Consider the following 27,204-nt stretch of genomic DNA (forward strand, 5'->3'; position numbering starts at 1 on the left):
AGCCTGTCTGTTACCTGAGCCAATACAGTTCCTGTTGTTGTAAGCCATCCAATCCATGGCACTTCATTACAGCAGCCCCAGAAAACTAACACACTTAGTAATCAAAGAGATCAAAGACTTAGCAGAAATCAGAGGTGCTGACAGGGACTGAATCTTATTTCCAAAGGCCCAGCTTGGGAGAGGAAAGATGCATAGTATCAACAGACTCCAGTTCACAATCCGGTCCCTCCAGTCTCCCCAGATCTCTCAGGGAGGTGTCTTTGGTCACAGTCTCCTAGGAATCACTTAATTTTGAGGCCTGGGACAGAACCCCATGTGTCACTCTCAAGCACCAGTGTCTTTTTTTATAGGAAGGAATTAAGCTAACATGGGAACAAGGAAAGTTATTGATAAACTTCAGATTTTGACAAATTAAGTATGTATGCTACAGCTTTAGGATAACTACTGAAACAGAAAGAGAAGGTGAAAATTCCAAACTAGAATGGGAGAAAACAGCAGAAATGAGAAAAACAACAACCCAGAAGCTGAAAACAGAGGGAAAAAAACCAGAAAAGTTGGGAGAAGACAATGTGAAGAATTTCACTGGTCCACTTCTCAGCAGAAGTACGACGTGCACTGCTTCCCTGAGAGGCAGGCGCCTGTGACAGACACGGGGGCTGCGGGGTGGTGAAGGTTTGGAGGGATTAATGACAGGGATGAGAGAAGAGGCCACCCGAGATGGAGTCAAATGATCGACTTGCAGTAGTAATCAGGGCCTGGCCGACGATTTAAATCGTGGTTTTGCAGGAGAGCCAATCAGCTATAAAAGATCAAATCAGGCCGAAGTGCTTGGTGAGTACAGAATCAGAGCACAAAGAATTAGAAGTTTCCGAGGCTATTCCAGCCAGGCGTTGGAGGGGTGAAGCCTGGGACAGGAAGATTACTCTCTCATGACACCTGTGCCCTCCCATTACAGAGGGCTGGATAAAAAAACCTGAGACATTCTTATGACTCAGATCCTGCTTTGATTGGATGCTAGAGGTAGCCCTACATCAGGCAAGTTATAAATCAACCGAGTAATGACAGCTCTCTGTGCTTTAGTCCGGATGGGTCGCCCGAGCCTGCCCCCTGCTGGCCTCCTGCTGTCAGCAGCTGAACAGTCACAATTCACTGGATGAGTCACCGCGTCTGGTTGCCGCTCTCATCTGTTTTAAGTCGATTCTCCTTGGCTTCAAGTTCAGAAGGTGACCTCTTACTGTGTTTTTGTCCCCCCACCCCCACGTATACTGACATATGCTCATATACATGCTGAAGCCTCTAGGCCTATTTGGGAGGAGCAAAGGGTAGCAAATGGCAGCACGGACTGGAGGACAGACAGACAGAATTCCACAGTCACCAGCGATGTGACTAAGCCTCTGGGAGCCAGCATTTTCTCACTGGTAAATTACGGCTTGAAGGTTGGGAGACTGAGGTCAGCTCTAAAGCACCTGGTTTACTGCCTGGCACACAGCGGGCACTCAAACAATGGCAGATCCCTTCCTCTGTGGCTCTCTAGGTTTTGACCACCCAGATAATGTCTGGGGACATGGTATGGCAGGCAAAATAATGTGCCCCCCAACAACTGTCTACTCTTCATCCCCAGAACCTGTGACTGTGTTAGGTTACATGGCAAAGGGGAATTAAGGCTGCAGAAGGAAGTAAGGTTGCTAATTCCAATCAAGGTTGCTATTTTAAGCTGACTTGAAAATAGATTATCCTGGATTATCCAGTATAATCACAGGAGTCCTTAAAAGCAGAAGAGGGAGGGAGAAAAGTAAGAATCAAAGGTGACGTGGCTGCAGAAGGAAGGCCCCGAGATGAGACTTCACTGGCCAGCTTTGAATATGGAGGAAGAGGCCATAAATCAAGAAATGTGGCAGCTTCTAGAAGCTGGACAGGGCAAGGAAATTCATTCTCTCCTACAGCAACCAGGGAGGAGCGCCACCCATGCTTTAGCCCAATGACACTGTTTCAGGCTGCAGACTGGAAGGTAATAAATTGTGTTGTTTAAGCCGCTACATTTGTGGTGATTTGTTACATCAGCAACAGGAAACTAATACACTTGGCATCATGGGATTTTTCCCATCCCGCTTTCAGAGACCACGCATGGGAATTCAGTTAGTACCTAATAGTGCTCTGAAAATTTAGGTATTCCAGTGACACAACCATGACTTCTATGCCTGGGACCAATCTGAGCAATTATACGCCTAGGTTAGTGGGTCTGTATGGAGCAGGGGTGATGGGGCTGGTGAGTTACTCATCCCAGCCTCTGTGTGAGAAAAGAACTGACCACTGCTAGCAACTCTGGGGCAGCTCTCCTGAAGCCTGAATGGTCCACCTGCTGCAGGGAAACAGGCCTCCTGACACCCAGGCCAGGGAGGCTCTCCCTCTGGTCCGTATTTTCCAGTGTACGTCTCCCTGGATCCTGCAGTGAATCACGAGGAAGGGGGAGGGGCTTGAAGGATGCTGAAGTTGGAAGCCTCCTTCCTTGAACTGCTACTGTGGGTGAGGTTGACACTCTGCATCTAAAATATCTTGGAAGCAGCTCCTGTGCCAGCCTGGCGTGGACTCTGCCAAGTTTTTTGGAGGTTAGCATCCAAATTCCAGTTCCAAAGGTCATTTCCTCCCCGTGACCAAGCACAGGAGCCCTGGTCCAGCCAACCTGGAAGACCCAGATTCAGGTTCCTGTGCAGTCAGCTCCCTGAGGACCCGTGATGACTAGTAACAAGAAGCCACTGACACCACTGGGCTCTGAACACTGCTGCTTCCTCTTCCTTAGGCTCCAGCTGTCTTCCGTTTTCCAACTGGGAACTGCATTCCTCCCACTGGCCCACCTGTCCTATCTTTGGCCTTATCTCTTAGCTAGAAATCTGCTCGTTTCTCCCCCGTGTTCTTCACAGCTCCCCACTTCTGCATCATTATTTCCCGGGCTGCCAGTAATCCCAGGAGCTGGCTGGGCCTGCCCTGTGGGCAGTCATTTCTGGGCCTCACATCCCCTCTGGCTAGGAGCAACAACTTAGGGCTAGTGCAGGGGGAACAACCACCTCTCTTTGATCAGGAACTGGGAATTCTAGTCCTCATCCGACTTCCCGAAGCCCTGAGATTCTAAGGCCACCATGACCTTCTATTACCTCCTCCATACCATTTCCAGCTCTCACCACTGAATCATCGCACAGTAGTCATCTGCCCACAGCCTCATCCGCCCACTAAAACCTTCAGTACCTCAAGAACAGAACCTAGTGTCGGTCACGGTCAAAGCCTGGAGCCTAGCACAGTACCTGGCATGTAGCTGATGCTCACAAAGTTGTAATGACTCCAGACTGACCGCCTCAAACCCATTTCAGAACAAGAGAGCGCTTAACCGGACACACCCTGCCGGGAACCAGCTGTCTGCTTCAGAGACACCATCTCCCCTCACAACCCTCAGGTGGAAAATGAGGCGGTTGGACCAGGCCGAAGCAATGTCTAAGGGGCCTGTTCTGCTAAACATCTGTGACTCCTGGTAAAGCTCAGTGCACATGTGTCCAGCACAGTGACCCTGTAATTGGTGGTTTTATGTGTGAAGAACAATTATCCGAAAGCTGGGAAGAGACGATTCATATCATGCCAGGAGCACTTCCCAGCAAGCTCACCTTAAGGTCTTCAGGCTCTGTGGGCCCGAGAGCCTAGCACAGTGGTCCTTAACGGGTGACATCACCCCCTACAGACATCTGGGGACATTTCTGGTTGTTGACAGGGAGACAGTTCCTGGCATCTAATCGGGGGAGGCCAGAGATGCTGCTAAACATCCTACAATGCCCGGGATGGCTTCTCGCAGCAAAGAACGTTCCAGGCCCCAGGACAGCAATAGTGCTGAGGTCAGAAGGGCCTGTTCTGGAGTCTGCAACTTTGTTCACACATTTTGCTATGACCCAAATATTTTACAGTTCTGGGAGCTGATAATGTATGATGAGTTTCTTTTCCATTTACTAGAGAGAATAACCCCCAAACCACATCCTACCTTTTTTTTTCTTTTTTGCCCTATAGGATATAACAAGTTTTGTATTTAATTTAGTAACGTTATTTCTGCTTTCCTTCTTTCCACTGCTTACTTACCATCCAGGGTGTTGACATGAGCATGATCCATCCATCTTACTGAAATTTCTCCAGCGTTACTTATTGTCCTTTGTGTATTTGTATTTAGTCCTGTCCGGTTTCACACACGCGTAGGTTCCTGTAGCCATCACCACAGTCCAGATACACAACAGCTCCAACACCACAAGGATTCCTGCAGCCCCTTTAATAACCACACCCTCATATTCTCTTTTGGCCTGGCTTTACCACCCTGCTGTGATCCTTATTAATGAGTTAAATAGATAGTGAGACCTGCTCATGATTTGCATGAGAATTAAGCTTTTAACATTTTGAGAAATACACTTCGATATACTCCTTGGCACACACATGGGGAAAAGAAACCAGCGCTCCTCTCCCCAAACTCAGTCAGCAAGCCGAGCAAGGAGGGGGGGGTACAGGGCAGGCAGGCGGGCACGGCCCCAGAGCTTCACCCTCAAAAAGCAAGTGCTTCCTCTGAAATACTGGTTTACACTGAGGCATAATGAAAACTTCCTGGATCATGGCTTGGGCCAGATAAAACCCCAGCCAATCAGCAGCCTAGGAATTGAAAGCCCTCAGGGGGGAAAGGCTGAGAGGAAACCAATGGAAAGCAGAGACTGAACCATCCTCACCAGCCCCTCCTGTCTCAACTTCTACAGAGCTAGGCTAACACCAGGCAGAGGTTTCCAGTGCTGGGTCACAGGGATGAGTTCCCCGCTGTCCTGTACGATGAGAAAGATGCAGTCGTGTAGCAGGTGTGTGCGGGTGCTGGGACTGTCCACGTCCCTTCTTAGCAAGACGGGTGTGTTCCCTCTCCTTCCTCAGCCGGGGCTTCCTCCCCCACATACTCACATCCCTCTTTCCTGCCTTATTTTCTCCCTATAGCATTCATTTCTAACATGCCATGCACTTTCCTTATTATTTTCCTAATCCATCAAATCTCAGGATTTAAGCATGAGGGTGGAAATTTTATTTTGTCAATAATATTCTTTGGTGCCTAGAACAGTGCCTGGCACATAATAGCTGCTCAGTAAATACTCATTGAATTAATTTAGAAATGGTTTTTCATGTGTGTGTGTGTGTGAGAGAGAGAGAGAAATATTCTATCCAATTAAATGGTAGTAATAATAAATGACAGGCCTTTTTCATGCCCTGATGACATAATAAAAAATTAGCAACTCTGTATTAGCATGTATGCACACTCACACTTATTTTCTTTTTAATTTTACACAAATTTAAACAAAGTTACTGGCCCATGAATTCTAAAAGTTTAGGACCCCATGGCCATAGGGAAGGGTTCTGGAGTAAGGAAAGCTTGGTTTGAATCTGGCTCTACCAGCCATGGACCTTGGAGAAGCTCCTTTCGAACTCTGAGCCTTGATTTCCTCACCTACAAAACAAGAATAGTATTTGAGAGGATGATATATGTAAAGCAGGGACCTGGTACAGAGTAAGTTTATTTCAGTGAATAAGTGATGCTCACCAGTGCAGTTCGGCTGTGGCAGAGCAGGCCTTCTCCACCAATGCCTCATCTCAAAAGCCTCTTGGGTTTGCTCTCTTTGCTCCAGATACACTGCTGACAACTGGGGCCAGGCCAGACAAGGGCCACCCAAAGGCAGTCTCCTGGCATTCAAAGAAGCTAACCTTAACTCAGTATTTAACTCCCTTCCTAGAACTATGATTAAATCGAAAGGTTTCAAGGTACCACTTTTAAGTTGCTGAAGCCCATCTGCCTGGGAGTGGTGACTTATGAGACCCTTATAAGTTAAGAGATTGATGAATGAATTCCTTTCCCCAGTGTAACTAGGAAAGAGAGGAATCAGGCCAGAAATCACCGCCGAAAGGATATTCTTCAGAAATGACAAAACAATCCTGAAATTAGAACATAAATAAGCGAGAACACAAAAATCGTCTTGTGGCCATTCGATCTGCATACATTTTTAATTTTTAAATTTTTGCTTTCATTCATGCTCAACCTTGCCTTTTGTTGGAGTTCACACTATTGGAAAGTTATAACAGAGGGAAAATGAGTAAACTGGGAGTTGTGGAAACAGAGGGAAGGTGAGGACAGAGGAAGGTGTCTCTGCAGCTTAGCCTTGAGAAAGACACAGCTGAGCCAAAGCAAAGAGAAAGAAAAGTCTCTGGGCGTTTAACTATTTAAGAGAAGGAGGGTATGATGAGTAAATGAGGAAGGTAAAGTGGGTCTGCCACATCCTACAGGCTCCGTCCTGTATAATTCCATGTATGGAGATGGAAGTTGGGAGCCTCCTTCAGCAATGGTTCCCCTATTTTCAAAATGATCTGAAAAAATTGGGGGGGGGGGGGGACTGTGGCCAGACTGCTAGCTGCCATCTAATGTTAACCCTCTGCTTTAGCCTTAGTAACAGAATCTTGGCTTTTAGCTTGGCATGTTGCCACTCAGCTAACGGACATGCAGGAGATGGGGGCAAGGTGGGGAGGGGAGGGATGCAGAAGGATGACAAATTTCATACAAAGGATCATGTAAACTCCACAAGGGCTCTTCACAGGTCCATCCTAAATGCCAAGGACTGTGTCTAGCACCCTGTCAGTGCTCCCCTAAGTAACTGCTGAAAAAACAAATTCATTCATTTTTTAGGGTAAAAAGTGTGGACGCTTCGTTGACTGGGAAGATTTCAATATTTGGTCTGCCTTAGTCTCAAGCCCTTCAAGAACGTCTATTTCTCTATCATTCCAATAGCAAAACCCACACCAAAAAAATTTAAAACTTAGGTAACAAAATTAATAAATACTCATGGCATCATTTGAGGCCCAATGGCAGCGTTAAGTGGCTCATAGAGGCAAAAGGATTACATTCCATCCAGAATTAGATTCTTGATTTGTCTTATGAACCAATCATTAGAATTAACCTGTAAGACATGTATTTTCAGAGTCCATTTGGATTTAAAGCATCCTAACGTGTCCTGAGGCCTCGGCAAGCTAAGCCACCCTGGGCATTGTAGGGTATAAATCCAGTTTAGATGCTGTATTTAGCATTACACAGAGAGAAAGAGATTAAATAGATATGATTTTCTTTTAAGGGGATTATTACCAGGCTTTCAAAGAGGCACAAGCACCTCATTAATGGTTAATGTGTTCACTGGGTTTGAACAAATTCAAAAGCCCAGAGACACATTCAAACACATTTATTTAACCACTCTGAAGTTTTAAAAAATAAAACGAGGTCTTTCTGGATACCAGGAAATCACTATCTCCCCCTCCCAACATGCTGGCTAGGGGAGAATCCCCATACTAGTGTCCTCGCCCATCCCAAACTCAGTGTCTGCCTTCAGGGGCTCCCCTTCCCCACCCACACGTCTCCATCTCAAAAAAGCCCTGATTCACGAGGTCCCTGGCAACAAAGAGAGTTTTCCTGAGGCCTGAAAAAAGCAGTCTGGGAAAGCAGGGCTCCCTCTTCAATGATGAATATTTAGTTTCAGCCTCCTTTTTTATCTGCCTCCCTCCCCTCTCGGTTCTCCCAGTCTTGGGAACAAAATCAACCACAGGGGAGCCCCACAGTGTTCCTGGAGCAGAGACACAGAAATAAGCGCTTCTGTAGTTTCAGATGCAAGTGGATTCTAAGAATTAAGCAGGACCCAGAGTGGCGAGAGTTTCAATTCCAGGTCCCTAGAGGAACTGTGCAAAGATGACCTCTCCCAGGACAGGTCCGTATCCTGTGCCCATGAGGTGTGTCCTGTCAGGGAAAGACAACTCAGATGACAGACCTAGGACATCTGGGAGGAGCTGAACCACCTAGAAGAAAGGAAGGACACTGGGAGGAGCATGGGGACACAGTCACAGTCACGATGAACGACGGCCAGCATGTATTGTGCACGACTGAGAGCTGAGTCCTCAACACCATCTGATCTGCCCCACAACATTCCAGGGGTTGCACCGTACTATCGAAAAAAACCCAAAAAACAAAAAACAACTACATGGCGTAAAGAAAGTAAGTGCTGTGTGGCCACATCTGCAAAGTGGCTGTAACCTGACCTCACAGGGTTGCTGCAAATACTCAATGAGTTTGGTTATGTGGCTAGAACAGTGTCTGGCCCAAAATAAAATATACAAGTATTTGTTATATAAAAACAAGTGAATCCCTATATTACAGATCCCAGATTTTTTAAAAATGCATTCCAGTGTGGGTTCTGTGGCTGACAAGCTGTGGGAGTTCAGCCCAGGCCCTTAAGCCCGCAGGTCTTGATCAGCTCATGAAAACTTCAGGGTTTGTACTTGACAATTATTTGGATCCTTTTCAGCTATTGGCTTCGTCTGATGAGCACAATTTCTTTGTAACTTTCCCTTCACCTTACTCCCCTGTGCTCATGAACTAGGGATCTTAACAGGTGGGGAGGGGAGTACGGAAGGGCACAGGGACATTTTTGGTTGTCTTGATGACAAGAGCCACATTGCAGTTTGGTGGCAGGGTCAAGGGTTGCTTAATGTTTATGAATGCATGCCGCAGCCCCACCCCAAATGCGAATGGCTTCCTTATGGAAAACACAACCAACCTCAGAATGCTGGTAGAAATCTTGATGCAACTCACAGAAAAGTAAAGGGAAGTTTTTTTGTCAAAGCAATGGAACCACATGGCCGGGAAGCCACATGGTCAGCCATGCAGCAGTGTCGTCATGCAGCAAAGCAGTCATTTGGTCATTGGAGCACGCAGTTACGTCACTGTGCAACCACACAGCTAAATGCCCACAGAGCCAGGCCCGAAACCCCACCGTGTGATAGCCAAGGAACAGCCCATCATCTTCTTCAAATGCAAGATGGGATAACGAAGCAGGTGTGTGCCTATCTTGTCAATCTCAGAAAACACTACTGGGGCTTCTATTTCATGCAAGGCTTCACAGGGGACAGACAATGAGCAGGACACAATTTCTGCCCCCCAGGGAGCCCTCATTCCTGCAGGAGGGTGGACCCGTGCCCATGCATCCCGTTGGTTGACCAGAGAGCAGTGGAAATCATGGTTAGAAGAAAAAAAGTAGAATAGGGAAATGCGGCCACAGAGGTTGGTTCCATGGGGAGAATCTAGGGGAGTTCTGCAGTGGGCATGGCTTCAGGGTTAGATCTGTGCGATGAGCAAGTGTGAAGGTACAATGTCCCATCTGAGGAAGCAAGACTAAACACATAGAGAGGAAAGGCGAGGGCAGGGCTAGGAAGCAGTGAGGACTCAAGAGTGTGGAGATGGTAGGGGCAGAAGGTTCAAGCCGAGGGCCAAGGGTCTGGAAGGCCATGTTGAAATTTTCATCATATACCACATAGGAAACAGGGGTCATGAAACATTTTGGGGCCCTAGTGACAGAACCACATCCATGCTCCAGAAAGACTCTGGCAGGAGTGTGAGGAATGACTCAAGAAAGGGAAGGTCAGGAAGGAGAGGCTCAGAGCCTCCATGGGGACAGCTAATCCCAGCCCTGCTTCTCTCCGCTGCTGGAACGAGGCCCACACTCCTGCCCATCACTCACAGGGCGATGCATATTCCATCCCCTACACACAGCCTCTCTGGCTACATTCCTCTCTCTCAGTTCCCTCCAATCACTTTGGCCTCATTCTGTGCCTCCATCACATCAGGCTCATTCCAACCTCAGGGCTTTTGCACTTTCTGGTGGCTCTCCAGGAGCAGTCTGGTCCCTAACATTCACAAGGCCAGCCCTGCTTTCCACTCACAGTCTAACTCACATACCACTTCCTTAAGAGACCTTCCCTCACCACCCAATCTCTTGGCCCCCACTCCCTCCCCATCTCCATCTCTTTCATTACCTTGGTGTTTTTCATGGTGATTACAGATATCTGAAATTGCCTTGGTTATTTATTTCTCTGCCTGTCACCATCACCCCCAACCCAAACGTCCGCTCCAAGAGCAGAGCCTTGTTGGTCTCATTCACTGCTACAGTGTCTACCACGGTGCCTCCCGGCAGCCCACAGTGGGTGCTGAAGCACATTTGTGGAAAGGAAGGGAGGGAAGGAATAAGGTTGTTCACTAGCTGAGAAATCCAGCTAGTGGTTTTGGGGAAAGAGAAGCACAGGGCAGTGAGAGAGGAGAGGGACACCTGTCTTGCCATCAAGATGTGACACATAGGAAGGGTGACGTGAGGCTATTCACAGGTGAGCCTGAGAGGAGCCTGAACTTGGGCACTGGTCCTGAGACCTGAGAAAAACTATTCATTATAGAAGACAGTCTGTGGGATTTGGTTACCCATTAAATGTGCAGAAAGAAAGATAGGAGTAAAACAAAAATAACATTAAAGTCTAGCACCCAGACAACCAGAGGATGACTGTGGTGAACCAAGAGGGAACTCACATTAGGAGGCACAGGTATGTGGATGGAGAGGTTAGTCTGGTTTGGGGGAAACTGAATTTGAGGCACCTGGGGGACAGCAGCCGGCTGTCTTGCTAGCAGTTGGAAATGTGGGTGATTTCTGCAGGAGAGAGCATGCCGAGTGAGGAAAGAGAGCCGGGGAAGGACATGGAGAGTCACACACCCAGGGTGGGGGTCGGGGAACCAGGAAAGAGGAGCCAAAAGGGAGAATGAGGCAGAGAAGACGTAATCAGAGGTAGAAGAGAAATTCATCCGTGGTGGGAGCGGTGCAACTGAAGGAGAAGGTTGATTTCCAAAGTAGGGGAGGGCGTGGGCAGAGGAGATTAGCCAGAACAACGCAGTGCTGAAAGCTGCAGAGAGGTCAAGGGCAAGGAGCATTGACGGTGCATTTATACCACCCTTGGTGAGAAAAGCAGGCACAGAAATCTGTAACCCAATCTAGCCCATGTGCAGGAACCCATCTGGGCCCATCTGCGTCACCTCTGTGAGACTTGGGGAAAAGGGGAGTTGATGCAAATGCTGACTGTCATGGGGCTTGCTGTGCCCTCGTGACCAAGTCCTTTGTTTCTGACCCAGGAGACTCATGTCTTTCCAGCGTCCAAGACACTGTCACAGGCTAACTTGTCAGGTAAAATCTCAGACACTTCGCAGTTCTTAAAACTGCCACAGTCTTCTAGAACTCTGCCATTCTTTCATCAAGGGGTGGAATCTAATTCCCTCCCTTTGAACCTGGGCAGACTCGTGACTCACTTGTAAGCAGAAGTGACACCATGACTTCCAAAGCTAGGTCACAAGAGGTAATACAGCTTCTGCCTTTTTAGCTGGGACATGTTCTGGAACTGGCAGTAGTTACATAAACAGTCCAACTGCCCGAGGCCACCAGGCTGTGAGGAAGCCCAAGCTAGCCCATGCAGAAAGAGCATATGGAGACGCCCCGGGCCTGCACTAAGACAGAGAGGTGCCCAGCGAGCCCCAGCCGCTCCATCTGACAGCAAAACCCCCACAATTTCATCTACTAAATAACTTCAGGGACTTCTTGCTCTTCAGAGTACCTCCGTCATCCTCAAAGGATGAAGACTTTAGATTTGCTACTACTGAATATGGTCAAAAGAATAGGCCTAGAGATATAAACAGATTGTATGCATCTGGCAAAAAGGCAATTTGTCCATAATCATATGAAAAGACAGCAACCTCACTCACAGAGAGGCACATTAAAACTAGGTGACAATCTCTTACCCATTAAAGTGACAAAACTCCCTGATTTGGACAACATTCTCTGTTGGCAAGGCTAGGGGACAACAGGCACTCTCAAACACTGCTGGTGGGAATGCAAAACGGTGCACGTCCTAGGGAGGGGAATTTGGCAATACCTGTTTGCATTCAGCCTGCAGCCTGCCGTCCCACTTTTAGGAATCTACCTGAAGGTACACTGGCAAAATGACAAAACACATGGACAAGACTGTTTGTACAGCAAAAGTTTGGTATCAACCCAATGGCCGTGAGTGGGAGACTGGTTTAATAAACTATGACCTACCCACACAATTGAGCACTACGTAGTTATAAAAAAAAGAATGAGAAATTTACCTTTATACTCCTTTGAAGTGATCTCTGGAATATATTGTTAAGCGAAAAGGCCAAGGTACATAACAGAGGTACAGTACACTATCTTTTATCTTTAAAATGGAGAGAATTGTGTAAGTGTGTGTGGTATGTGTGTTTATTTTACAAAATTTTTAATGAAAAGATAACCAAAACTACAGGAGGACAAAGGGAACAGAGTAGAGGAAATAGATGAAAGTTAGACTTCTTAAATGTAGCTTGTTTTGTAGATTTGTCATTGGACCTCTGTAAATTTTTTACCTAAATAATAAAACAAAATTACACTGAAATTTTAAAAAACAACAGTTTTGCCACAAAAATGAAACAAATGAACCTACCTATATAGCAAGTTGATAGCTTAACCATCCACCAAGGAATTATTTCAAGTGACTTTAAAACAGCAATCTAACTGTACATTTCTACTGTGATATACCCTAAGGACAAAAACCCCCATAAAAATCTGAAAATACTTTCAATAACATATTGTTAGATATATAAAAAGCAAATAAGCATTTACAATGTTGTTAGGAACCAAGATTTTCAGATTCTAAAAAATGAACAAATATAAAATCAAAAAATTATGGGAAAGCCCTACAATTGAAAAATCTAAATCTATAATATCAACACAAATATACTGTCGCTTTAAAAAAGAAAATAAATAACTTCTACCTCTGTCTGCTGAAAAGGTCTATAAACAATAACCAATCCAATAGCAATGAGCACCCAGGCGCTGGAACCAGGACTCCTTAAGGGGAATGGCTAATTCAAAGTCTAGCACAGAAAAATGTAAGATAAACCTAGAAAAAAAAAAAATCAAATACCAGAAAGGAAGGGCTATCAAAGATGATTGAAGTTGTGTAAAAAGAAACCAAACTGAGAGGCTCCCACTTGTCAAGGGTGGGACAGCTTAAGTACACACACATAAAATAATAATTGCAGTAAGTGCAAAGAATTAAAACTCATCAAACACTCTAAAATCCAGGCACTAATAATGTTATTTCCACCTTTGGAGGCAACGAGGATACAAACTGAAAGCTGATAATTAAGGGAAAGAAGTGGGATAACATTTACTCTGCCTTTTCAGGGAAACCAAATGGGCAATAAGGAATAGTCATTCTTTATAGAATGTCTAATACATTTTGAAGAAATGTTAGAATATCACCACTTTGCAATTCCTAATGAAATAACTGATGTCGACATTGATTATCAATGACTAAAATCTGATGAGGATGATAATATTATTACAATGGATGATGGGATTGTCTCAGCCAATCTTAGTATCACCAAATTGAGAGATAACCAGATAAATATTAATCACATACAATGTGTGGACATTGTATCCTAATTCAAACCAATCACAGAAAAGAACATGAGACCATTGGTGAAATTTGGACAATGATTGAATTTTGGTTATATGAGAGGAATTTTCATTACCTTTGAGGTACACTGATGGTATTTTGGTTAGGCTGAAACATACAGAATTGCTATTACACCATTTCAACCTACAAAAATGAGTTTCATGTGATTCAATCTTACATCTTTTTAAAAAGAGTCCTTAGCTTTTAGCGATCCACACTGAAGTATTTATGGATGAAGTTACATGACTTCTGGAACTTGCTTCAAAATAATCCAGTGGGTGAAGGCGGATGGATGTAGAGATGAGACAAGTCCTGCTGTGTGTAGATAATCGTTGAAGCTGGATGATGGGTACCTAGGGGTTCATGATACCATTCCCCCAATGTATATATATGTATATTTGAAATAATGTGTGTTCATTTGTATAGTTAACCTTAAGGTTTTACACTTTTATAAAAATTGAAATGCTATGTTAAAAATGCCTGCGGCTACAATGAAGGGGTTCCAGAATTGTTTTGCCCAGTTGCAACTAGTTGGTATCTCCAGTTGTAGATGTAATCTCTGGGGTGTGTGCGTGTTTGTGTGTGTGTGTGTGTGTGTGTGTGTGTGTGTGCGCAAACATGTTTAAATTGCCTTCTCATTTGTGTTTTTATTACATTTCCCACTGAGTTTTTGCTTATGGCTATGGGATTTGGGGATTCCAAGAACAATCAGTGTTTGAACTTCGAATTCATGTGCAAAAGAAAAAAAACTAAGGGCACAGGCACACTCTCCCTGGGCCCCTTTGTTAACATTTGGGGCAGCTTCTATTTAAATGGTGCCTTTTGTAAATAGGTTCACTGGATGTTTTCTGAAGCCTTACGTCATGGCTCGAAGCCCCCGTCTCTAAAAGGAACACCTGATTCAGAAAAGTAAACATCATAACAGCAATCCATTCATCAGCTGCCCAGACTCACCGCCAACCAGACGTGAGGCGACTTTTGAAACACCCCAGCTCGGGCCTTACAGCCCATGGCAGTAACTGGGCATTAAAGAAAGGTGAACAGAGCTCGGAGAGACACTGGAGATGCCTGATTACTCCTCTCACCTCCCTGCAGCTCCACACCATGGAAGAAGTGCAGGGCGGTGGCGTGGAGGCGGGGGAGCCCGAGTGCAGCTGGGAAAAGCATCCCAGGCCACAGCAGCCGCCTCGTGGCTTTGAATCAACAGCGACCCGTGATGTGATGAAGGGACAGAGGATCCCGACATTCCTGGGGGCCCTAGGCAGGGAGAGCACCTGAGAGACCCAGAGCCCCAAACTTACTCTGGGTGATGCCATGACACAGGTTTCTTCCCAAACCCTACTCAACTCAGGAGTAAGATTTGCATAGTAAGATATACAATGCCTTGATGACCTAATGGTATCAGAGACACCTTAATAACCTTTAAAAACTGCCTTCAAGGTGAAAAATGCACTAATCCCATTTACTTGTTCATTGCACTGACATTGAGGGCTCATTTGTGCTGAGCTAGGTAGAGGTGTGCTTGAGGGCTCGGACTAGTGACAGCAAACCTGTCCCTTTCTCTCTTCCACCCCGCCTTGGGGATAAAGACAATGGCTCTTAAACCTGGCTGAGCCTCAGAATCTCCTAGGACAGGAGTGAGCACGCAGCCATACCCGCTCATCTCTGTATCTTTTCCTGTGGCTGCTTTGGTGCTAAACATAGCCAAGTCGAGTAGTGGCAACAGAGGTCATGTGGCCCATGTAGCCTGATGTGTTTACCATCTGGTGCTTTCCATTAAAGGTTTGCCAACCTCTGATCAAAGACCTCCTTTCTCTGTGAGAGTCCAAGCACCACTTGGGAGCTAGTCAGAAATGCAGAATCTTTGCCCCACTCCAGACAAAGGGAATGCCACTCAGCACGGGCCCCACCCCACCCTACCATATCTGAAGCCCCAGGGTTAGGGTGAGGACTTCATTTTAGGTTCCCCAAGAGAATCTGATGTGCAGCACTTGGGCAAGGCACCCCACCTTGCTGACTACCCCAATCTGTAAAATGGGGATAAGAGGATTGGGTACTGAACACACGCAGATAACAGAAGCTGCGCTCACGAGGCAGAGAATGGGTTCGTTTGTGTTTGCACACATTCCACTTATCTCCCCAGCAAGCAAATCTGAGCCTGGCTGCTATGAAGCCTGTCCTTGAAAAGTGATTGCTGGAGGCAATAATTTGGTGGAGCCTCATTGTCAAATGGGACTGTTGTTGATGGAGGTGTTTAAACCTGAATCCCCCTCTTGTGAAGGGTGCGCGGCATCCCTGCTTCCCTCGCAGTCGCCGCTGTGCCCTGTTGTTATGACGACCGGTTTCTCAAACAGCCCTGCTGTTTTCTACAAGTCCTTTCGATTTCCTCGTGCCCTGAAGTACACCAGCTCTACAGACAGTAGCAGGCTGTGTTGTTGTTGGGTTTTTTTTTTAACTTTCACAGGAAATAATGTCAAGTCTTTCAATCAGCCAGCTGGCTGTCTCCTGCTTCTCCAGCAGAAGCCCCCAGTCTGAGCGTGAGTGGGACCCCACGGGGACCTCCACAAATGTTCCCGCTAATCGGAAATTGGAGCCACAGAAGATCACGGGCACATCAGTTTCTGGCTGGCATTAGCTCTGCAGGAAAATGAAGCAGAAAACAAAGGAATGTCCACCACTGTGGACTGTGTGGACTGTGTGTACACAAAACAATGTCTGATGCCAGAAGGCCATTTTAAAAGATTTCAGTTTGGGCTATTGTTGCCTTATTTCTAAAATTAGTTCAGTATTGGCACGTGTAACTTTTTCAACAAATATCCACCTTTATGAATTCATTTGACACAGGGGAATGTGAAAAACACAATAATTACTATTATATATGATTATTGTAGCAAAATCTTAATACTAGTAATTACGTTGTCTTGGTTTCTGGCTGACCTTCCGCTCCTCACCTCTCTACCTCCTTTCCTGCTTCCCCCTGGCTCCTGCTAATGTTCCCGCTTCTCTGACACAGCCTTAGGATGAAAGGTACAGTTACCTGCTTGCAGCCTTCCCAATATCTGTTCTCCCCTTTTTTTCTTTGCCAAAAGGACTCACTACTTTTAGGGTGTCATGAGCCCAACTAAAAGTCTTGATTTCCTAGGCTCTTGTAACAGGGATGGCCATGTACCATGGTTCTGTGCAATGAGACTCAAGCAAAGCTTAATGGGTTTTGGGAAAGCTATCATTTTACAGATTTAAAAAAAGAGAGAGAGAGAGAGAGAGAGAGAGGTAGAATGCTTCTTTCTACCCTTCCCACTTCTTCCTGTCTAAAGTAACATGCCTACAGCATCTTGCCACTGTGAGGATGAAATCCACACACCAAGGATGGCGAAGCAATAAACTCAAAGAGCCCAGGTTCCCGGTAGCAGCCTTGAGCAGTGCAGCTGCTGACCTTCAGACTTTTTGTTAAGTGCAGAAAATAAATGGAACCGTCTGTGATGGCCTCGCCCACAGTTACAACAAAGAACAACCTCTTCAGTGCACCTAGACTCCAAACAGGCAGATCTGAGGAGAGCCAATGGCTAGAGATGTTTTTTCAAATGCTGAGGTGACAAGAAGGATGTACAACAGGTGATTAGAGGGAGAGATGGGAGACTTCACAGCAAGTCTTCAAATTTTTTCGTATTCAGAGGGCAAGAATAGGACAGTGTCAGGAGTATCACATGGGGACTGTCACAGCACATTAATAAGGGATTAACAGAACTGCCGAGAAGTGCTAAGAACACTGAGGTTCTAGGCACGAGGTCCTAGGCTATCGGGCGCAATCACTCACACGCATGACTCTCAACAGCAATGCTAGGCAGCTCAGAAACAGGGATGTGAGGAGCACAGGGGAGCAGTGACCCTGGGTTTGAGATGGGCCCAGGACAAGATGGAGGAGGTGAGGGGATCCTGGGTGCTTGGAGGGGAAGCATTGAAACACTACACCCTTTATATTTGTGAGAACATTAATTCTGCAACAATTCCCATCCTACAATGTCGAAAACTGAAACCCAGAAGAGCTAAGAAACGTGCTCAAGGTGACACAGCTGGGAAATGTCTGTTGTTAAAGTCCAATTCCTTAACCACTGAACTGTCCTGTCTCCAAGCAAGATAGCACGGAAGACAATGAGGTTGGTGAAGAGAGAGGTCCAGGCACTGGAGGACATGGTCACGGGAGAAGGAGATTGTCAACAGAGACCAGATCTGGCGGGGTGGTTCCGTGGGTGTGGTGTGTCCCACAGGCTGGTGCAGTGACTTAGAGGAGAAGGTCAAGGGGCTCTGGGTTGAACTTCCAGGCTGAAGGGCATCTGGCTGGGAGAACTCAGCCCTGCCCAGCTGCCCACTAAAATGCTCACGAAGACAGAAAAAGACCAAGAATCACAACATTACTCAGAGTGAAGACTAATAGACAACTTAATCCCAGAACCTGGGAGAAATTGGCACTGTTTGTAAAGCAGATGGAGCTAGACTCAGAAAAATCTACTCACGGCAGGACGGTATAGCTCAAGTGGCAGAAGAACGCATGCTTAGCACGCACAAGGTCCTGGGTTCAATCCCCAGTACCTCCATTTAAATCAATCAATCAATAAACCTAATTACCACCCCCCCGCAACTAAATAAATAAATAGATGAAATTAAAAAAAGGAAAGGAAAATCTACTCAGGCTTCTGGCTTTGCTTCATTACACAGAAGCCGCATGGCGGGATGAAGGCAGACACCGGTTCCCTATCCCACCTGACCCAGGGACCCTGGGCTGGCAGTGTGTGGCGCGGAATCAACCGAACACGGGGCCACCAACCTGCACAACCTCACGGGCATTTGAGACTCAGACAGAGAGCGAGTCCACACACACACCATGTTTCTACATTCATAAAGCGGCTGTAAATCCCAAAAAACGGCTGGGCAGAATATAAAACAGAATCCTGAGTCTGAGCCAAATGGCGGGGGGGGGGCACTAGAAGAGAGGTGGGAGGGGGACATGGAGGGTCCCACGCACCATCACACACAATGGATTCACACGCATTAGCTGAGTACGTAATTTTGCTGAATTCAACCACATTTGCTTAGTATTGAAAGGAAAAACGGGAGAAAAACTCCTTCACTTAGCCATGGCCTTTGCCCTCTGCTCTGCCCTCATTCAAACTAGACTGGGGCTGCCACCACCTCTAAATAGTTCCCTGAACACAAAGAGAAACAAAAAATTTTTTCTTGGCCTTTGAGCTACCATGCAATTTGAAGGATTTTTTTCCACGTCCCTAAAACTTTAATCACAGCTCCCACAGACGATGCAACGTGCAGCGTATACACCCGGATACAGGACCTGAAGGATGGAACCTAAAGGTGACAGAGGCATTGTTTCCTTCCATGTGCTTCTCTGCACTTTCTAAATTTTTTTAAGGAACAGTTGTTGCATCTGAAATCAGGGAAAAATATTATTCTGCCCAGAGACTGTTCATCTTTAATGAGGCCACGAGGTGAGTGGGATGCAGGTAATCTGAGCATCCCTGCAGCTCCGCTCGGGGCGCTCAGCACAGGCAGGGGGTGGTGTTAGTGCCACTGGGCTGCAGGTGTCTCCTCAAGGATTCACGTCCTCAGCCTTGAGAACACTGCCGGGAGGCTCCCACTCCAAGTGGTTCAGATTTTCAAAAAAGCCAAAGGCAGATGGGGTGGAGGAGGACACTAAATTTGTGCTTAGACATTAGCACTGCCCTGGATTTAGAAACAACAGACCTGAATGCTGCCCCAGGTGCTTCCACGTCCTGGCTTGGTGACCCCGCTTAATCTCTTAATCTCACTGGACCTCAGTTTCCTTATCCGGTAAACGGTGATAGCAATGATTTATGAAGTTATTTTAGAGAGTTATGTAAACTAATGTCCAAAAGAAAAATTCTCACCTCTACTAGGTGCTCAATAAATGCTACTTGAACGTAAATGACAAGGAAATAGACTTGATCTCAGAAGGAAGTGTGAGGTGGTGACCACGGAAATCCTCTCTCATTGTTTCAGTGTTCATGCTCATAAATACATTTTTACTAGTTTTCTATGCCTGCTGTAACAAAGTACTGCAAACTGCAGGGCTTCACAGAAATATACTGCCTCCCTGTTCTGGAGGCTAGAAGACTGAGATCCACGTGTTGGTGGGGTCAGAGCCTTCTGAGGGCTGGGAGGGAGAATCCAGCTTCTGAGGGTTGCCTGGTCATCTCTGGCCTTCCTTGGCCTTCCGATCATCATCACATGGCATTCTCCCTGAGTGTCTGTCTGTCTGTCTGTGTGTTTACATTTCCTTTCTATACCAGTCAGCAGTCACACTGGATGAGAGCCAACCATAACGACCTCATTTTACTTGATCACCTCTACAAGGACCCTATCTCCAAAGAAGGTCACATTCTGATGTACTGGGGGTTAGGACTTCAACAGACAAGTATGGCAGGACACAGGTCAGCCTACAGCAACATTCTGAAAGAGCTTTATCTCTGGAGAGAAGGAGGTGACTGGGTAGGGGCAGGGTAGGGGGTGCACATGAGGAAAGGAAGGCCGCTGGTAGCTAAGCTGGAAGGGGCTAAATCACAGTGTGGCTCAGACCACACCCCCACCCCCCAGGCTCCCCTACAGATGGAAGCCAGGGTGGCACCCAGACCGGCTACAGAACCTCTGAAGGAGTCTTGGCAGGGACAGGATTTTACAACAGGAGACAAATGATCTTCTGACAGGGGCTAGAAGCCATGGACCTGACACTGAAGGGCTCCCAGGATGGAAGCCCGGGCACTGCGGGCCAGGAACAACGGGTCAGGCTCCCACTTCACTAGGACAGAATGTTCTTACCTGCAGGAAGGTGCTGGGGCTCAGAGGCGCACAGATCCCAGGGAGAAGGCAGGACCTCCAGGGGCTGCGGGTTGGTGAGCGCAGGAAAAGCCAGGAAAAGACTCCTTGCTGACTGAAAGGGGACTATCTTTCTCCCACTGGGGCCCAAGCCTGAGGCCTGAAATTCATCTCTGATCAGAGTCAGAAGAACTTTATCTAGTGTCCAATGAAGACATAGTTCACTGGACTGAAGTCCAAGACAATATCACTTAAGACAGGACTCAGGAAAGCAGGTACGAGACAGACAGACAAAGCTGCACTTGCACAGCAGGGTCATTCCTCCATCCATGCATTTTTACAGTCATTCAACACCCGCCTGGTAGATGCCAGGCACGCAAACGCCAGTCAGGCTAACCCGAGAGACGGGCGTGACCACGCCTCGGCAGCGCAGTTTGGCCGGTGCTCTCACTGGGCTGGACAAAGTGCCTGGAGAGCCTGGGGCAGGCTGGGCGACTGTGCCCAGGGGATGAGGGCCATGGGAACATGCGACTTCCCAGAGCTTTACGAACTGCCTAGGTTTATTGCCACCCTTTTTTTGGTCACGATTTTTGCAAAATAACCCTTATAACAAAGGGGCTTGTGTTTGGCAAAGGAGACACAGAGGGGTGGGGATGTTTCCCATCAGGTAGACAAGAGCCCAAAAAGGAAGAGCAGTTGGGACTTTTGAGGAAAGAAAACATCACCCTGGGGACTAGAGGAAGAAGGAAGTGGACACAGGGAAGTTTTAGGAGATGTGTTCACTCACAAGACATTATCTGAGGTCCTCCCGTTGCCAGGCCCAGCACTGGGCACAGGGATTCAATGGCGAGGGGAGTGACCCCTGACCTAACTGTCAGAGCCTGTCGTCCCGAGGGGGCGGGCGTTAGGCCAAAATATAACCATCAGTGGTAACAGGTCTACAGAGGGAGCTGGGGGACTGAGGGAGGCTTATCCACCGGGAAGCCCCATGTGGGCTCTCCAAGGTGCCCTCACTCTCTGAGCGGGGGGAGTCAGGATAATGGGGCTGTGAGGGCTCCTTCCTGCGGGGAGGCCTCCTGCAGGGGTCTGTACACACCGGCCTCTCCCCAGGCAAAATGAACTCCTCAGTCCTCTGCCCTCCCCCGGCGCCTTTCCCTCATGCTGTTCCAGGGTGGACCATGCTGACCTGAAGTGTGTCCACCTTTATGCCTGTCTCCCCTATATTAGTAACTTCTTGAGGTCAAGGAACCTCTCTTACTCATCTTCATGCTGGCTCTGTATTGAATGAACAAACGAGTGAACGAGTGTCCTTCATCTTTAGACTGTCGACATCGGGAAACAGGCCTAGACTACTGTCTTCACGGCACTATCTAAATGAGTCGGGGTCAGCAAGTTTAAATATTGAACTGAAACCAAGATTCGTTTTAACAAGAAAAAAATACAAAAATCCCTCACTCGTGTTATGGAAATCAATAGCACAAATGTAGGATTCATGAGGACTCACTCATTCCACAAACATTTATTGAATGCCACCGAGATTCTAGTCACTGTTTCAGATGCTGGGTATAGAGGCTGAAATCCAGACAATGTCCCTGATGCCACAGAATGTGACTTAAATGTGACTAGAAAGGAAGATCTAAGGGTTTTAAGTCACCACAAGTGTCATGTGAGTCCTCAAGGTAATATGGCAACAACAACAGCAAAAAAAAATACAAATTCTCACCTGGTTTTACCTGCGCCCAGAGAGGGTCAGCGCCCACAGCATAACAGACCTCACATTTCCTATGCTGGTCGGCTAACATCAGCAGCTCGGAGGTCATCATAGGTCCCCTGTATCAAGATGGACTTCGAGAAACCAAGCGGTGTGTTTGCAGGAGTACGGTCAGGCCCACAGATGTCTGAGAAATGATGGCAGGAATTGTACGTGCTGGTCTAGGGGACCAATGGTGAGAGGAGATGCAACGGCAGTCCTCAGACACTGAAGGAACCATCTGTGCGAGGCCAGGTGGAAATCACAAGGCAGCAGGTAGAGTTTCTTACAAGGAAAACTGCTCCACAAAGGTATGGGGAGAACTTCTTCCCTAGGGACGAGATCTCCCACCCTCAGGGATGCTGCACAGAAAAACTGTGCTGAGACCACACCACACTATCAAAAGATCAGACCAGACTTTGAGTCCCATCAACTGGGACTCTATAGTTGATCCCCCATTCATCAGGAAGGCAGGATTTAGGAGTGGGGGCTTTGGATTCAGAAAGAACTGGATTCTAGTCTTAGACTAGGAAAAGTTACTGCACACTCTAAGCCTCACTCCCTCACTTGTAAGAGGGCGGTGACGGTCTGCCTCATTCCCCCTTGAAGATTAAACGAGATGATTTACATCAAGTGCCATTGAGTACTTCGCCTGGCCCTTGGTAAGATATCAATATATGTTAGCTAATGGTAATATTAAGTGCTCTTCATTTCATGTGACTTATTTCAATTGATTTAGATAAATCATTTTGCTGCAAGTCTAATTCTGCAATCTGCCATCTCGCATTCACTAAAGCAATTATTATAGTGATTTAAAACTATAAAGTAGAAGCATTTTAGAGAAATTCAAAATGTTTTATTCTCTAGAGACATTAGGAAAAAACTAACAGTCCAAAAAGGGATATTTAAGGATCTGACTCAAGGGACTTGTGATTAAATTGAGGGGATGTTGGGAAGTGATTCATATATGGAATGGCTGAGCTTGGCTGGAGCATAGCAACCTCAGAGACCCCCTCTCCATGGGAGACCTCCTTCAGACAACAGAGGTAACAATCAATCCAGCAAACTGATTTTATAAGAACTAAATCATGCCAGATGAATTAAAATTCCTCCTGTGACAGAAAGACAGGCTTCAATGACACAGGGAAGCCATGGATATCAGATCCTGTGGCTTCGGTTAAGTCTTTAATTCCAGCCTCCCTAATAGCTGAATCTAAAACTTAATTGAATTCTTTTGGCAAGTGGAGGCTCCCCAGGCACAGCAATGAAAGGCTTGGAGTCACTCTTTAAGGAGAAGGAGGCAAGAAAGTCTTCCCTTTATGGGACTGGCCCCCTTCCTGCTGAGAAATGCAGAATTCATTCAATACTGAACATCTGTGAGGTGTCACTCTGGGTTGGACTAAGAAATGGAAATGAGATTTACAAGCAGACATGCTTAAATGGGGCTTTCTGGTAGATATGGGTGTGGAGTTGAGGTTGGAGGGGCCACAGAAGAAATGGAATCTTTGAGCTGGGGTTTCAATAGGGTAGGGTAAAGTTGGGGGCACTTTTAAAAAAAAACTGTGGGATCAGAAAGGCACTTGGAAGAATCTAGGTTAAATTTATGCAAGTGGGAAAAATGTCAGCAGCAAGGGATGCAAGGCAGGGCACGGGGGTGGGGGGCAGGGAATCGAGGAAGAGCTGACAGGGTGAGGGCAGGGTTAGCTGGAGTGCCTACCCATTCAGAAAACCTAAAATCCTAACCGCAGGCTCCACGCTCTGCTGAGCAAAAGATATGAAGATGAATTAGTCCTCTCTCTGCCCTCAGAGCTCCTGATTTGGGGTGGCTTCAATTTGACACTAAAGGAGAGTGACCAGGGGCCCAGAAAGAAGGGATTCTGGAGGCCGGAGGGAGCTGGAGGTAAGACTGAAGGGCTTGGGAGGCTGTGTGGTGCAGACTGGGGCAATTTACTTGAATCCCATGGGCCCTGACAGATGACCTCCAGAGACCTGCTCCAGCTCTAGAATTCTAGGGACAAAGCCATTATTGTTGGTTTTACAATCTGGATTCTCCAAAATCCAGCTTTCCCTTTTGTCCCCCATCAGAAAAGGACTGATGGAAACAGGAAAAGTGGCATTCTGGCTTCCTCCCATGACACAGTCACTGTGGGCTGGTGGGTGTCCCCCAGAAGCCTGGAACTGAATTCACAGGTGGAGCACTGACAGAAGATGGATGAGGCCAGGGGAGCAGGGAGGAGAAGAAAAATAAAGAACTCTGGCTAATCCCCCAGGGCAGCTGAAATCCAGATGTGTAGCTCTGACAGATGACCCACTCTGACTAAGGACAACCAGTTGCTAGTCTGAAAAATCCACAGGAAACAAGCCATTTTTCTAAAGGCTCTAAAGGGAATGCCAATGCACTTTCAGGGGAGGCTTGATTCCATCTTGATCTTCAGAAATGTTCCTCTCCACTGAGGCTAATGGAAGGCTCTAGGGAACTGAAATGATCCTGCCCACCTAAGAGTCTTGCCAATTTTAGGGTGCTGTTCCAGGACTGGAGCTGAGCCCTTCCTGTGAGTGATTCAGGTCTTCAGGACCACCTGACTGGCAGGGCCCCATGAGGGAGCATGCTTGTCCTAGACCCCACCTGTTGCAGGAACCAGATCTCATGATGCATGATGGGAAATGACTCAGGATGGCAGAGTAATAAAGGAATAAGCATTGGAAACAAATATGTACATATGTAGCCATCCCATAATAACTCACACCATACACACACACACACACATACACACAAACACACATACATTTCCAGTCACCAAGGCAACCATTCTCTGAAGCTGTACTTTGTTCTTTTTCACACTGGACCTTTTTAACCTTATTTCCTTGGAGTACAGCTCTGGTCTTTTGAGTCTCTACTGAGAAGCACCACACCTCCCCGGGAAATGCTGTTTCATCTAACATTTACCAGGTTGCTTTTGAAGGCTCACGTCTTATCCTCATTCTGACACTGAATTCAGCCAACACATCTTTTGGAAACTCGCTGGTGTTGCATCAGCAATACCATTAGCCACTATGATTGCTATCTTAAGTCAGAAAAATCAGACAAATGTAGTGTAGTGTTATGCCCTGCACAGTTTCACTGACAGTTCTCACTTTAAAAAAAATCACACAGTTCATGTGAAAAAGGAGCCAGCTTGGTCCTAAAAGATGGAGACCGAGTCTCAGGATTAAAGTGGCAGCTCTTACTTATGAAGCACAGATTTCAGATGACTGATCTTTTAAGGTAGTTGACATTCCTTTTCCCCTCCTTATATGTTATGCTTCAAATTAACCTCATTTGCTATTTTAGATGTCAGTATTCAAATGCCAGTAACATAGAGAGGTCAGGAAGCAGTTAAAATATTCTTACCCAAATATTGATCTGGCTTTGATAACATCCATGTAATAAGGAGTGAAGTTTTTTCTTCCTTTTTACGTCACCAACACGTTTATGATTAAAGGTCAGTCTGTGGCAACAGTCTAGTTTCATCTCTACCCTACAATTATTAGTGTCTGCTTTTAAAAAAAAAAAATCTAATTTGTGACTGAACTGAAAACGGACCAGAAAGTTCTTTGCATATTTTTCTATCAGATTTCTGTCAGAGAGGGGATGGTAAGAGTATCTAATGTGTAGTTGTAATCCACTTTCATGCCCTGCCTCGTATAAAGCATCGAGGAATCATAGGGTAGCGAGGGGAGTCCCTACTAAGAAGCAACTGCTTGAAAAGTAAGCTTAAACGCAAAACTAGGGATGAGGCGGCCGGCATACATTTTGCCCTGAATACTAGGATTATGGATTTCAAAGCCCGAGACGAGGAAAAGGGGGGAGCGAGAAGGAAGACTCCACCCAGGCAATCTGGGTCAGTCTATAAATCAAGGGAGAGAGGAGCCAGGTGGCCAGTGGATGGAGTGACCGGCTGGGTGCACAGGCGGCCAGAAGAGGGAATGGGCCAAAACCGGGCTGCGGCGACTCCAAGCGGGCGGGAGGCGTGGGTGGGCTGCGGGACAGGCGCGCGGGCCGGGCGGGCAGTGCTCCCACCCAACGCGTCCCTGACCAGTGAGCAGGCACCGGGGGAGGCCAAGAGGTGCGAGCTTCCCCGAGGCTCGGGGATTAGCTCAGCCTTCTGTAAAGGTCTCAGGTTGGCCCCGCTCCCTGGGCCTGGGTCCGTCAGTCCGTCTGTCCGTCAGCAGGCAGGTCCCGTCTGCCTGTCTTCCACCTCCCCCGACCCCGACCATTCAGCACCGAATTCTCTGGGGGGCTGGGCTGCCCCTGGCGTCCCGCGCCCCTCCCGTTTCCCCCTCCTGTGCCCCCGCCTCACAGCGCCGGGGGTCTGCCGGGGCCGGGCGCACTCACCCGCGTGCAGGCCGCCCGCCTCGGGGCTGCTGTCCGGGGCGGCGTTGCTGGGCGGCGCATCCGAGTCGGTGTAGGTGAGCCAGGTGGACTCCGTCTCCCGGGTCCAGCTCTCGTAGTAGCGGGGCTCGATGGCATCCGCCCGGCTCCCGCCGCAGCCCATCCTCCCGCGCTGCGGGCGCGCGGGGCGGCCGCTCGGCTCGCAGCTCCGGCGGCGGCGGCGGCGGCTCAGCCGCGGCGGCGCAGCCCGGGCCGGCGAGGAGGCGGCAGCGGCGGCATCGCGTCCCCGCGCCCGCCGCCCGCGCCGCGGCCAGGCGCCCAGCTCCCGCGGCGCCCGCCACCCCTTCCGCCGCGCCCTCTCCCCACGCGCCCCTCCTCTCCTCCTCCAAGGCCCTCCCCTTCCCCAATCTCCTTCCCCACCTCCCCTCGCCTTCGCCGCTCCCCTTACCCCGCCCCAAGTCAAACGGTCCCCGCACCCTCCCTCGGTTCGCCCCAGCCGGCCGAGGGGCGCAGGAGCAGCGGCCTGGGAGCGGGGAGGGCGGGGGCCCACGAGGGGATCAACCCCGAGGGCCATGGTCATCGCTCCCAGGCCCTTGCGCATCCATCTACTCCTTCAGCCCCCTTATTTCATCTCTTCATCCATCCTGCCTTCCTCCTTCGTTCCATTCATCCATCCTGGGGACTTATGAAGGGATCCTAAGCTTTCTGGCCTCCTGTTTCAAAAGCTGTGGACCTGGTGACAACCTGGAAACTGGGAATAAGGTATTGCCGCTAAGAATCAGGGAGCAGTCAGAGCCCGTTCCTGTCCTAGTTGGAGCAGGGAGTAGGG

The 27,204-nt window shown here is 47.7% G+C and overlaps 1 protein-coding gene across 1 annotated transcript in view; it reads right to left on the reverse strand.

Annotated features, from left to right (window-relative positions):
* Positions 1-26,573, reverse strand: part of BAALC (BAALC binder of MAP3K1 and KLF4) — a 57,791-nt gene extending 31,218 nt beyond the window's left edge. The window contains exon 1 of the mRNA XM_031439430.2: positions 26,379-26,573. Coding sequence (XP_031295290.2) covers positions 26,379-26,538 — 160 coding nt within the window. The 5' untranslated portion in view covers positions 26,539-26,573. The remainder of the gene's footprint in view (positions 1-26,378) is intronic.
* Between the last annotated feature and the right edge of the window lie 631 nt (positions 26,574-27,204).

The sequence above is a fragment of the Camelus dromedarius genome, chromosome 20 (assembly GCF_036321535.1).
Source record: "Camelus dromedarius isolate mCamDro1 chromosome 20, mCamDro1.pat, whole genome shotgun sequence".
In the NCBI taxonomy this organism is placed as follows: Eukaryota; Metazoa; Chordata; class Mammalia; order Artiodactyla; family Camelidae; genus Camelus; species Camelus dromedarius.